Genomic DNA, 12,739 nt, shown 5'->3' with positions numbered 1-12,739 from the left:
GGTGTTTACCTAATTAAATATTCATGCGCTTTGTAAAGCGGCAGATAGCCTACTTTCGCGCGCTGTAAAGTTTTAAACCGTTACATCCGTTAGAACAGTGACGACAACCAAAACAGACATAGGGCAAATGGCGACATTTTCACAGGTAAGCTATTAAGTTATTAGAACGGAGAACAATCAAATTAATTGGATTAATATGCAATTCGTAGCATATTCATCCAGTCAATGTTACTGACCTCATACATTTTAAAATAAAAACGTTTTAAACCTGACTAACCAGGAGAAATTGAAGTAACGTTATATTAGCAGCGTGAAACACGAAGTTTAACCCATTGCTTTAGTGTAACAAACTAATTTGTATCACTTTAAAATGTAACTTCTAAGTTACATGTGGTAAAAAAAAACAACAGTATTACGATTGACAGGGTAATTTCCGAAATATCGCGACCACATGAGAAAAACATAAATTTGAGGACTTACTTGTCATACTCGGCGTTGTCCTGGTCACATCGCGCGTCCTTGTGTTTCTGCCAGTCTTTGCCATGTTTGCAGGTGGTGAGAAGAACTACATCCTCCGCGTTATGAACATGATGTAAGGCATTCCTCGTGTCCGAGCCGATGCCGGTCAAATAGCGTTTCCCCTTAAATACCAACATATACTTTCTAAAAGGTGGAATGGTGTTATATTTCAAGTACCCCCTGTCCCCTCCGGTCCTTGGGTGATCCTTGGAGAATAACGGGATGGATATGTCAAAGTTAGGTCTGAAGTTCTCCATACTGATGCTTGCTTTGGCCAGCATGGCCTGACCAATGTCAAAGCCCAAGTCTTCCGTATAGTCAGGCCATGTGCCCGAATACAAATTAAATATGAGGTGATTTCTACCATTGTTCCAAAGAGGCAAGCTCTGCACCTTGGTTTTGAGATTGTGCACGTACTGTGGCGATAATTGGTCTCGATCAAGAGTGTCCAAGCTCAGGACGAACAAACACGCTTGACCAGGGTCAGAAGTGTAAAACCTAGAGCCCTCGATGGTGGATAAAATGTTCTGGTAACTTTCCGAGATCTTCTCGCCCTTCTGCTGCGGATACACGTAGACTTTGAATCCGTTCCTTTGACATAGAGTGAAGTCGAAGCATGATTGCATGCGGCACCGTTTGCCCTTGTAAACGCTCGAGTTAACGTCTCTCTTCTGCCTGGGCGATATATGCACGTTATATTCCTCCGTGTCCGAGTGGTCCCACGGGATGAAGTGTTGTAAGGGATCGGAAAAGTGCGGCCACGGTTGATCAGGACGATTATATCCATGTCGGCTCCTGGACCCCGTGGCCGCCGGACCCGGGACCGCCCCTCCTCCGAAGTAAAAGAGCAAAACTAGAAAGGCGCCAGTCAAGAGCGAGATCAGATATCGTTTTTTGGCCTGCATGTGTCCAGATCGCGGTGTTTGCAAATAAATCTCAAGTTTGTATCTCAGCAGAAGCAGCCGCACCACCTCCTCCAGCTATAGTACCGCTCCGCCATCTTCCAGCCTGCGAGGATTTACAACTCTTCAGATTCCGATCAGCAAACAGCAAGCGATTGATCAAGCGCATGTGGGCGATTTTACATCGGGCTCCTCGATCTCCCTCGTCTGTCTAGTACTAGCGACATTTCACAGTGCACCCATTACCTACAGCAAACGCACCGGTATGGATAATTATAAACACACAATCAGGTATAAATACTCGCTGATTTAGTTTTCCCGCGGCGGATTAATAAAAGCGCAACGAAACGCGTCGCACCGGAGAGTTGCGGCGGCACTGACTCATGGGGTCTTTGGAGAGCAGGGGGTCCCGTTGGAAAACATGCAAAGTCGTAAATAATAATGCAACGACCGAGGTTTATCTCCGATGCTTTGCGCTTCCAAACCACACGTCCAGGCTAAACTAAAGCGTAACTCCATGCATTCACCTCCGAAACAATAACACACACGGGGCAGATCACCGTAACCTCACGAATCCCTGCATTTCTCTTATTCCTGCGCTCTCCGTGGACCTTCACACACGCAAGAAGTGGATTTCCTCTTCACCAGGACACCGGCTCTGGAAAGCGACGTTTCCCGTTTAGCGAAAAAAAACAACGGGCGAGTTTCACAGGCTGTTTCCTCGGCGAATAAAATCAACTGAGTTCCTTGATCCGCGAGTCCAAACACCTATTTGCTCAGTTGTTCCGATTGTTACTCTGTTACATTCCAATCCCGACACGACGCCAGTGTGCGTGACGTCACGTCATGGTGCATCGTGCGTTTTCATTGGAAAGAGCAACCGGATGGGGCGGGGCTTCTACAGCACCCATTCATTCCCAAAGCAGAGCTTCTCACAGAGTGTGGATTTGGACTTCTAACCACTCTACACATTCAAAATTGAATAACTTTTTTTGAATGTAGATATTTTCTTTTAATTCAGCTTTCACTAAATCATTTTGCCCTATAATGACATTACCACGTCAGAGCAGAGGATTCGTTCTCTTTTTACCTCTTGCTATATGCTATTATTATTTCTATTACATTTCTACCTTAATTATGTGGTGATTAACTTTTTTTCTTTGTGATGATGATGTTACAAGAAGCTTTATTTGCATATAAATGTCATATAAAAGCTTTATTTGCATGACTTCTTATGTAAAATATTGCCAATACAGTACTTGAAATAGACAAAACAGAAGATTAATATAGCTTAAAAAAGAAATTAAGTGAAATGAAGGGAAGCATAGGTGAAAGGAACCAGGTAAAAGACAAAACACCCAAACACTAAACTGTGTTAAAGTTTTTATCTGACTAAATTAATTGGCGATTTTTTTTTACACATTTTTTATTTACTAAGAAAAAAAAAGTGTACAGACAAACAAAAAGCTAGCAGGAAAAAGCATGTTGACAAACTGAATAGAAAATACTGAAAATAAATATAGCTTAAAAAAGAAATGAAGGAGAAAGGGACCAGGTGAATAAAATAGAAAACAGCCACAATTAATTAAATATAACAAATGCTATGACCAGAGAGTGATGGATCTATAATAAATGATCCTCACTGGTGGTGTGATTCTGCCAAATGAAATTGGTTTCATTGGTTTGGATATCTTGGAATAACTTTTGATATTGCCAGATTAAACCCCCATTATAATGACTTAGTCATTATAACTAATTAATAAAATATAACAATCACTGATAACTCTCACCATTGCTGAACAAATGACTTATTCGCGGTTTATTTAACTAATAACTGAAAGACGACGGCTGGATTACCCAACGGATTTGCTTTTATATCTTTCTGCTGATAAGAAGCCCGGGTCTATAGCACTTCCTCTTCCCAAAGCCTCTCGAAGCTTGTGATAAAAAGCCCCAAATTTGGGCCGCTGTAAACAAATACCCGTGTCTGGACGGGGTAAGCCGTGAGTTCAGAGAGTTCTAAGCCCTAGGAAAGACAAAACACCCTTTGAGAGTCCTCTACCCTCCACTGTTCCAGGATCTGATAAAGCGCTCCAGATGATGTAACACACTGCATTCCCTGTGTTGTGGGAAGGGCTGGGCTCAGTGATATGGAGACGCTACACAGGTGAATGTGGGAAGACCACAATAGGAACATCTAATAAACGGGATATGGAACGCAAATACAAATGCTTAACGAAGCCAACTTCAACTGTACTGAAAGATTAATGCCTTTCTAAGAGGATACATATAAATCACTAGGGACAAAAAAAATTAATGACAGACATATTGTGGTGGGAAAAATAACATTCATAACAAATTTTTTTTTAAATCATTTAAAAAAATAAAAGAATTATATAAAGATGTATATTTTAGTTACACAACTAAAATCTCAATAATAATAATTAAATGCTTTTAAATAATGTTAATAATTATATACATTTAAATATAATGATAATAATTAAATACATTTAAATAAAATCAGCATCATTATAATAATTTAAATAAATAAATACATTTAAATATAATAATTATTAAACAAATTAAATACATTTAAATATAATAATAATAATAATTAAATACATTTAAATAAAATAATAATTTAAATAATTAAATACATTTAAATAATATAATATTTTAATACAATAGTGGCCAAAATTGATATCCAAAGGGGATATTTGATTTTATTGTTCCAATGATCAAAATATGAGAAAAACATATATATATATATATATACACTCACCGGCCACTTTATTAGGTACCCCATGCTAGTAACGGGTTGGACCCCCTTTTGCCTTCAGAACTGCCTCAATTCTTCGTGGCATAGATTCAACAAGGTGCTGGAAGCATTCCTCAGGGAGTTTGGTCCATATTGACATGATGGCATCACACAGTTGCCGCAGATTTGTCGGCTGCACATCCATGATGCGAATCTCCCGTTCCACCACATCCCAAAGATGCTCTATTGGGTTGAGATCTGGTGACTGTGGAGGCCATTTTAGTACAGTGAACTCATTGTCATGTTCAAGAAACCAATTTGAAATGATTAGAGCTTTGTGACATGGTGGAAGTAGCCATCAGAGGATGGGTACATGGTGGCCATAAAGGGATGGACATGGTCAGAAACAATGCTCAGGTAGGCCGTGGCATTTAAACGATGCCCAATTGGCACTAAGGGGCCTAAAGTGTGCCAGGAAAACATCCCCCACACCATTACACCACCACCACCAGCCTGCACAGTGGTAACAAGGCATGATGGTTCCATGTTCTCATTCTGTTTACGCCAAATTCTGACTCTAACATCTGAATGTCTCAACAGAAATCGAGACTCATCAGACCAGGCAACATTTTTCCAGTCTTCAACTGTTCAATTTTGGTGAGCTCTAGCAAATTGTAGCCTCTTTTTCCTATTTGTAGTGGAGATGAGTGGTACCCGGTGGAGTCTTCTGCTGTTGTAGCCCATCCGCCTCAAGGTTGTGCGTGTTGTGGCTTCACAAATGCTTTGCTGCATACCTCGGTTGTAACGAGTGGTTATTTCAGTCACTGTTGCCCTTCTATCAGCTCGAACCAGTCTGGCCATTCTCCTCTGACCTCTAGCATCAACAAGGCATTTCCGCCCACAGAACTGCCGCTCACTGGATGTTTTTTCTTTTTCGGACCATTCTCTGTAAACCCTAGAGATGGTTGTGCGTGAAATACCAGTAGATTAGCAGTTTCTGAAATACTCAGACCAGCCCTTCTGGCACCAACAATCATGCCACGTTCAAAGTCACTCAAATCAACTTTCTTCCCCATACTGATGCTCGGTTTGAACTGCAGGAGATTGTCTTGACCATGTCTACATGCCTAAATGCACTGAGTTGCCGCCATGTGATTGGCTGCTTAGAAATTAAGTGTTAACGAGCAGTTGGACAGGTGTACCTAATAAAGTGGCCGGTGAGTGTATATATATTTTTTTTTAAATATGAGGGAAGAACAAACACTAAACTTGGTTAAGGTTTTATCTGACAAAATAATTTGGTGACAAAAAGGCAAACAACAGCTACAGGTTGACTTTTACTACGTGCAAAAAAAAAAGTGCACAGAAAAACTAAAAGCTGACAGAAAAAAAGGATGCGTTGACTGCAACATAATCAGTAATCAGTAAAATATTTTTAATGTGTGTTAAATTTTTTTGTTGTTTCATTGCGTTAACACTGATAAAAGCACAACCACAAAGTAAGGCTTACAAAAAAAACTTTATTAATATTTAAATTTTGAATAATATTTAAAGATGTAAATTTTCCTAGGCTGGCCACTACTGTATAATAGAATCTGCCATTGTCTTGTAAAATGTTTAAAATAAAGCATGGAAAAGCTGCATGTTTCTGTTTGATGTCTCATAGCTGTGTATTGTTGATGTCTTTCGCATTGTTCATGCTTGCACACTCTATTGTGTTTTTTATCTCGCCGAAGCCAAACAAGCACAGCTGTTTAGCTGCAATGCCATGGCTATGCTTTCAGGGGATGTTAATATATCAGGATCCCGTTCGAGAGCCGACAACAGTTGAAGAATCAAGCAGCGCTCCGTGACTAACACAGACATAGCCGTTGAGTAGGTGTGGATTCTGAAGTCCTGCTCCTCTTGTTTAACTCTCTCTGGTGCCCTCCAGGCAAATGAAGCTTTAGAAGAGAAAGAAAAAGCACAAAACTGGCACACAGCGTCTTTAACGCATGAGTGTGGGATGGCGAGATACCTCCTCGTTGCTTTATTTATTTAAAATGACCTTTCCGTACTGGAACGGAGTTCGCTCTTGGCAATGCGAAGGTTTAAATGTTGGAAGATGTAGGAGGGGAGAGCAGCAGAAACCAAACCCAAGAGAGAGAGTTAGAGAGGGAGAGAGAGAGAGAGAGAGAGAGAGAGAGAGAGAGAGAGGGAGAGAGGAGAGAGAGAGAGGAGGAGAGAGAGAGAGAGAGAGAGAGAGAGAGAGAGAGAGAGAGAGAGAGAGAGAGAGAGAGAGAGAGAGAGAGAGAGAGAGAGAGAGAGAGAGAGAGAGAGAGAGAGAGAGAGAGAGTCAAATCGCAAGGAAAAAAGAGCTCGAGTGACTCCAGGGAGAGCAAGGCGGTAAATGAAGCAGAACAGGTTAGATGTGTTGATAGGTTTTTGTCCTCATTAAAAAAAAGCCAAGTTCTTGACTTCTGAACCCCTTCATTTGTATTCTGTGGCAATTTATTCCACACAGATTTAGTCTGGAGAATTGGGTTAGATTGCGGTGGTGAAATGAGAGTTTCTTTGCTAAACTCCAGCCAGAGGATTCTTCACATTTGGCTCTGTTTTTTCAACTTACATGATTAAAAGAGAGAGAGAGCGAAAGAGAGAGAGAAAGCAAAAGTACAGGCAGAACGATGCCCAGAAGTACAGCGGTACTTCAGTTTTCAAATTGAGTCATGAAAAATTAGCATTAATTTAACTGCATCATAAACAAAGCTACTTTTTTCTTTAATTATTATGCATGCAGGTTCATGAGCTCATAAGTAATTAATATTCAGGTGAAGGGTGTAATTCATGCACCACTAACTAACATGGCAAAATTAATGATTGTTTTCATACTGGTTTTCTCAACATTCTGCCCAGTTTGCCATTGGTCGGGCAAACGGACAGTCCTTCGCTAAATTCAATGTTGCCATGCTGAGTGTTTAAAGTCCTCCTGTGAAGCTTTTAATGTTGTTTATGTGTCTATGTGGTGTTTTTAATACGCTTTAACTCAAACCATGTGTAAGTTCATAAGTCGACAGCATTGCTGAGTATTTTCTGCTTAAAACTGCAGTGAACCAAAGACAGTCTCAAAAACACGGTTTGAAATCGCTGGTGTTTCTGACGTCACAAACGACCTTGTAACCAATCAGATCAACGTGTGATCGTCAACCAGTGGATCTCTGAGCTGAGTGAGTGGAGGCGGGGCTCATTTGCATATTCATAGAACCGCTATACTAAATGAGGCAAGGGTGTCGAGTTACATTCAAGATATTTTAAGGCATGAGACATTTTTTTAAAGGAAAAAAGGCTTAAATATGTCGATTTAAAGGGACCATTAAAAATGAAAATTCAGTCATTATTTATTCACCCTGGTATTGTTTGAATGTTTTTTGATCATTCTTTTTTGGACCTCAAAAGGAGAAATGAAAAAAATAAAAAAAAAATAAAACTGGTGCTGGGTATTCAAAGTGTTCTGAGGGAATAAGATACAAACCTGAATTTAATTTATTATTTAGCCAAAATCACAAGTGCATGTTCACAAATTTGCATTTGCAAATTTGAAAAATTAGCATTAATTTAACTGCATCATAAACAAAGCTACTTTTTTCTTTAATTATTATGCATGCAGGTTCATGAGCTCATAAGTAATTAATATTCAGGTGAAGGGTGTAATTCATGCACCACTAACTAACATGGCAAAATTAATGATTGTTTTCATACTGGTTTTCTCAACATTCTGCCCAGTTTGCCATTGGTCGGGCAAACGGACAGTCCTTCGCTAAATTCAATGTTGCCATGCTGAGTGTTTAAAGTCCTCCTGTGAAGCTTTTAATGTTGTTTATGTGTCTATGTGGTGTTTTTAATACGCTTTAACTCAAACCATGTGTAAGTTCATAAGTCGACAGCATTGCTGAGTATTTTCTGCTTAAAACTGCAGTGAACCAAAGACAGTCTCAAAAACACGGTTTGAAATCGCTGGTGTTTCTGACGTCACAAACGACCTTGTAACCAATCAGATCAACGTGTGATCGTCAACCAGTGGATCTCTGAGCTGAGTGAGTGGAGGCGGGGCTCATTTGCATATTCATAGAACCGCGTATACTAAATGAGGCAAGGGTGTCGAGTTACATTCAAGATATTTTAAGGCATGAGACATTTTTTTAAAGGAAAAAAGGCTTAAATATGTCGATTTAAAGGGACCATTAAAAATGAAAATTCAGTCATTATTTATTCACCCTGGTATTGTTTGAATGTTTTTTGATCATTCTTTTTTGGACCTCAAAAGGAGAAATGAAAAAAAAAAGATCAAATAAAACTGGTGCTGGGTATTCAAAGTGTTCTGAGGGAATAAGATACAAACCTGAATTTAATTTATTATTTAGCCAAAATCACAAGTGCATGTTCACAAATTTGCATTTGCTCAGCGGTTCACTCCAGCTTACACGGGAAATTAGAGTGATCAAAACACTTACACAAACCAATACACAAAATGTCATGGTCGTCAATATAGGACAGAAGCAATTGCAGGTAAAACTCAGTTCTTTATTGCTGGTCAGAGAACACAAAGCAGGGACACGGGTGTGGACAGATGACGCAGGGACTTCGATGGTCGAAGACGAACCCGTGAAGTGAAGTGGAGACCCGAACGACAATCCAACACCGAGACAACGAACCCACCGGAACACGAACACAGGAACAGGCAAGGGAACTGGACTGGAACACCACACGGGGAAACATCAACCAACGATCTGACAACGGGGATGAGAAAACTGTGAGAATATGTAGTGTGATGAGATCGGCTGCAGCTGGTGATGAAATTATGATCAGCTGGAGCGGATCAAGGAATGACACACATTCACGCCCACTACACACGTGCTCTCATACAACAACATAAACACGAGACGAGAAGGAAGCAATGAACTTGTATACCGTGACAGTACCCCCTCTCCTAGGAACGCCTCCTGGCGTTCCCAGACTCCCTTACCTGTCGATTGAAATCATCGATCAGAGAGTGATCCAGAATGTCTCTAGCAGGTACCCAACTTCTCTCCTCCGGACCGTAACCTTCCCAGTCCACCAAGTACTGAAATCCACGTCCCCTCCGTCTAGAATCCAGAATACGATTTACCGAATAGGTGGTCTCCCCATCTACAAAAGCGGCGGGGGGGGGTGGGGGGGTTGGGGGACTGGGACTGGCGGATTAATGCGAGCATGAAACACGGGCTTAATCTTTGAAACATGAAAAACGGAGTGAACCCTCCTGTACGCCGGAGGTAAACTAAGGCGGACTGTCACCGGACTAATGATCTTAGTGACAGTGAACGGGCCAATGAATTTGGGAGCAAGTTTATTAGAAACGGATCGGAGAGGAATGTTCTTAGTAGAAAGCCACACTTTTTGACCAACGACGTATACGGGAGGCTTTGACCGGTGGCGATCGGCCTTAGCCTTGGTGCGCGCCCCCACTCGAAAACTCCAGACTAGGAAAAATAGGTGGCTGGTAACCTAAACTACACTCAAACGGAGATAGGCCCGTAGTCGACACTGGTAACGTATTGTGGGCGTACTCCACCATGGAAAGCTGTTGACTCCATGAGGAAGGATTCTTGGAAACCAAACATCGCAACACCCTTTCCAGATCTTGGTTGGCTCTCTCGGTCTGGCCATTGCTCTGGGGATGAAACCCTGAGGACAGACTAACCGTCGCCCCCAGTAATTTACAGAATTCTTGCCAAAATTTGGACACAAACTGGGGTCCTCTGTCAGAGACCACGTCCATCGGGAGGCCATGTAAGCGAAAGACGTGGTCAATGACTGTCAACGCTGTCTCCTTAGCTGAGGGTAATTTGGGTAAGGGAATAAAGTGAGCCGCCTTCGAGAACCGGTCCACCACGGTCAAAACGACTGTGTTACCCTGGGAGGGTGGGAGGGCGGTGATAAAATCTAGCGCGATATGGGACCAGGGTCTCGAGGGGACAGGCAGCGGTTGAAGGAGCCCATCAGGAGGTCGATTGGAAGTCTTACCAGTGGCACAGACCGAGCAAGCCAAAACAAAACTGTGAATGTCACGAGCCATGAGTGGCCACCAAAATCGTTGCTTGACTAAAAACTTAGTACGATTAACTCCTGGATGACAAGCCACATTGGAGCAATGACCCCACTGTATGACGTCGGACCGTAATCCCTCCGGCACGAATAAGCGATTCGGTGGGCAACCGGGCGGAAGCATTACCCCTTCTAAGGCCGTCTTGACCTTCGATTCGACCTCCCATAGGAGTGTGGAAACAAATAGGGTCTCCGGTAAAATGGACTCGGGAGTAGACGGGCGTTCGTAACGATCAAAAATGCGAGATAAAGAGTCGGGTTTGATGTTCTTAGAACCCGGGCGGTACGAGAGAGAAAAATCAAAACGACCGAAAAAAAGTGCCCACCGAGCCTGCCTGGAGTTCAATCTTTTGGCGGTTCTAATGTATTCTAGGTTTTTGTGATCGGTCCAGACGATAAAAGGAACCCCCGAACCTTCCAACCAGTGACGCCATTCCTCCAATGCTAACTTGACTGCCAACAACTCCCTGTTACCAATGTCGTAATTGCGTTCGGCTGGGGACAAACGATGAGAAAAAAACGCGCAAGGATGCATCTTATCGTCTGCGGGCGAACGCTGGGACAGAACTGCTCCTACCCCCACCTCTGACGCGTCGACCTCCACCACGAACTGACGTGAAGAATCAGGGGCAACGAGGATGGGAGCTGAAACAAAGCGGCTCTTGAGTTTGGCAAACACAGCCTCGGCTGTATCTGACCACCTGAACGGAGTTCTGGGGGAGGTCAAGGCAGTCAGAGGTGCGGCTAGTTGGCTGAAGTTGCGAATGAAACGCCGATAGAAATTGGCGAACCCCAGAAACCTCTGTAGGGCCTTACGGGAATCTGGACTTGGCCACTCTACCACAGCCTTAACCTTCTCAGGGTCCACACGCATTCCCTCAGACGAAATGATGTACCCTAGAAAAGGAACAGACTGTGCATGAAAATCGCATTTCTCCGCCTTGACAAAAAGCCCATTCTCTAGCAACCTCTGAAGCACTCGTCGGACGTGTTGCACATGTTCCTGGAGAGACGAGGAAAATATCAATATGTCATCCAGGTAAACATATATGAACTGATCTATCATGTCTCGCAACACGTCATTGATCAGTGCCTGGAAGACTGCTGGGGAGTTGGACAGCCCGAAAGGCATGACCAAGTATTCAAAGTGCCCCCTGGGGGTGTTAAAAGCAGTCTTCCATTCATCCCCCTCCCTAATGCGAACCAAATGATAAGCGTTACGCAAGTCCAATTTCGTGAAAACGGACGCTCCCTGCAACCTCTCGAAGGCTGAAGACATCAACGGCAAAGGACACGTATTCTTTACCGTGATGTTATTCAGCCCCCGGTAATCAATACAAGGTCGCAGAGACCCGTCCTTCTTCCCCACAAAAAAGAACCCCGCCCCCGCTGGAGAAGAGGAAGGACGGATGAACCTGGTTGCCAGAGAATCAGAAATATATTTCTTAGCCTCCCTCTCCGGGGTGGAAAGCGAATATAACTTGCCCTTAGGCGGAGACTTACCTGGCAGTAAATCTATGGCACAGTCATAGGGACGATGCGGAGGAAGAGAAGCAGCTCGAGACTTACTGAACACTTCCTTCAGATTGTGGTACTCCTCGGGCATGTTAGACAAGTCCCCCGCTTCCTCCTGTAACACAAAAACAGGGACAGACGAACAAGCAGACACCAGACAAGACTTATGACATTCCTTGCTCCACTCCAGAATGGCTCTTTGCTGCCAGTCCACACGAGGGTTGTGACGGATGAGCCAGGGGTGTCCAAGGACGACAGGTGCCAGGGGTGAATCCAATATATTAAAAAAAATAGTTTCTGAATGATTGCCTGAGGTGATGAGTGTGATGTCTTCAGTGGTGAACGAGATGATGGGAAGTTCCTGACCATTTAATGCGTGAACTGCAATCCTCTGTGTGAGTGTTTAAGGGGAATCTGAAGTCTGTGTGCAAAAGTGCTGTCCATAAAATTACCTTCAGCCCCGGAGTCCAGAAGTGCTTGACAGTCGTGCTGGTGAATTGACCATCTCAGTCTTACCGGAAGGAGGGTAGATGTGGATGAGGTCTTCTCGGCGGAGATCCCACCCGATAGTAGCCTCATACTTACTATCGGGCTTGGCCTTTTACCGGGCAGTTGTAGGCAAAGTGTCCCGAACCTCCACAGTATAGGCAGAGGCCCTGGGACCTCCGCCTTTCCCTCTCCTCCCGGGAAAGCCGAGCTCGACCCACCTGCATGGGTTCGTGATCGAAGACTGGGCTGACCACGTCCCTGCCACTGGACCGCTGACCCTCGGCTCCTCCTGGAGACCGAATGTACGATGTTCTTCCCCCGGCTCTGGTGATGCGAGCGTCCACCCTCAGAGCCAGCTCAATGAGTCCATTCAACGTTGTTGGGAGGTCCAGGGCGTAGATCTCCCTCTGGACGCGGTCAGCCAACCCATGCA

The 12,739-nt window shown here is 43.4% G+C and overlaps 1 protein-coding gene across 1 annotated transcript; it reads right to left on the bottom strand.

Moving 5' to 3' along the window:
• Positions 1–476: 476 nt before the first annotated feature.
• LOC130076006 (exostosin-1b) lies at positions 477–2,253 on the bottom strand. The gene has a single exon (XM_056240891.1). The coding sequence runs from the start codon at positions 1,422–1,424 to the stop codon at positions 477–479; it is 948 nt and encodes a 315-aa protein (XP_056096866.1). The 5' UTR covers positions 1,425–2,253.
• Between the last annotated feature and the right edge of the window lie 10,486 nt (positions 2,254–12,739).

The sequence above is a fragment of the Rhinichthys klamathensis genome, unplaced genomic scaffold, assembly GCF_029890125.1.
Source record: "Rhinichthys klamathensis goyatoka isolate OS25496 unplaced genomic scaffold, OSU_Roscu_1.1 h1tg000617l_1, whole genome shotgun sequence".
NCBI lineage: Eukaryota > Metazoa > Chordata > Actinopteri > Cypriniformes > Leuciscidae > Rhinichthys > Rhinichthys klamathensis.
This window is presented reverse-complemented; position numbering and strand designations above follow the sequence as displayed.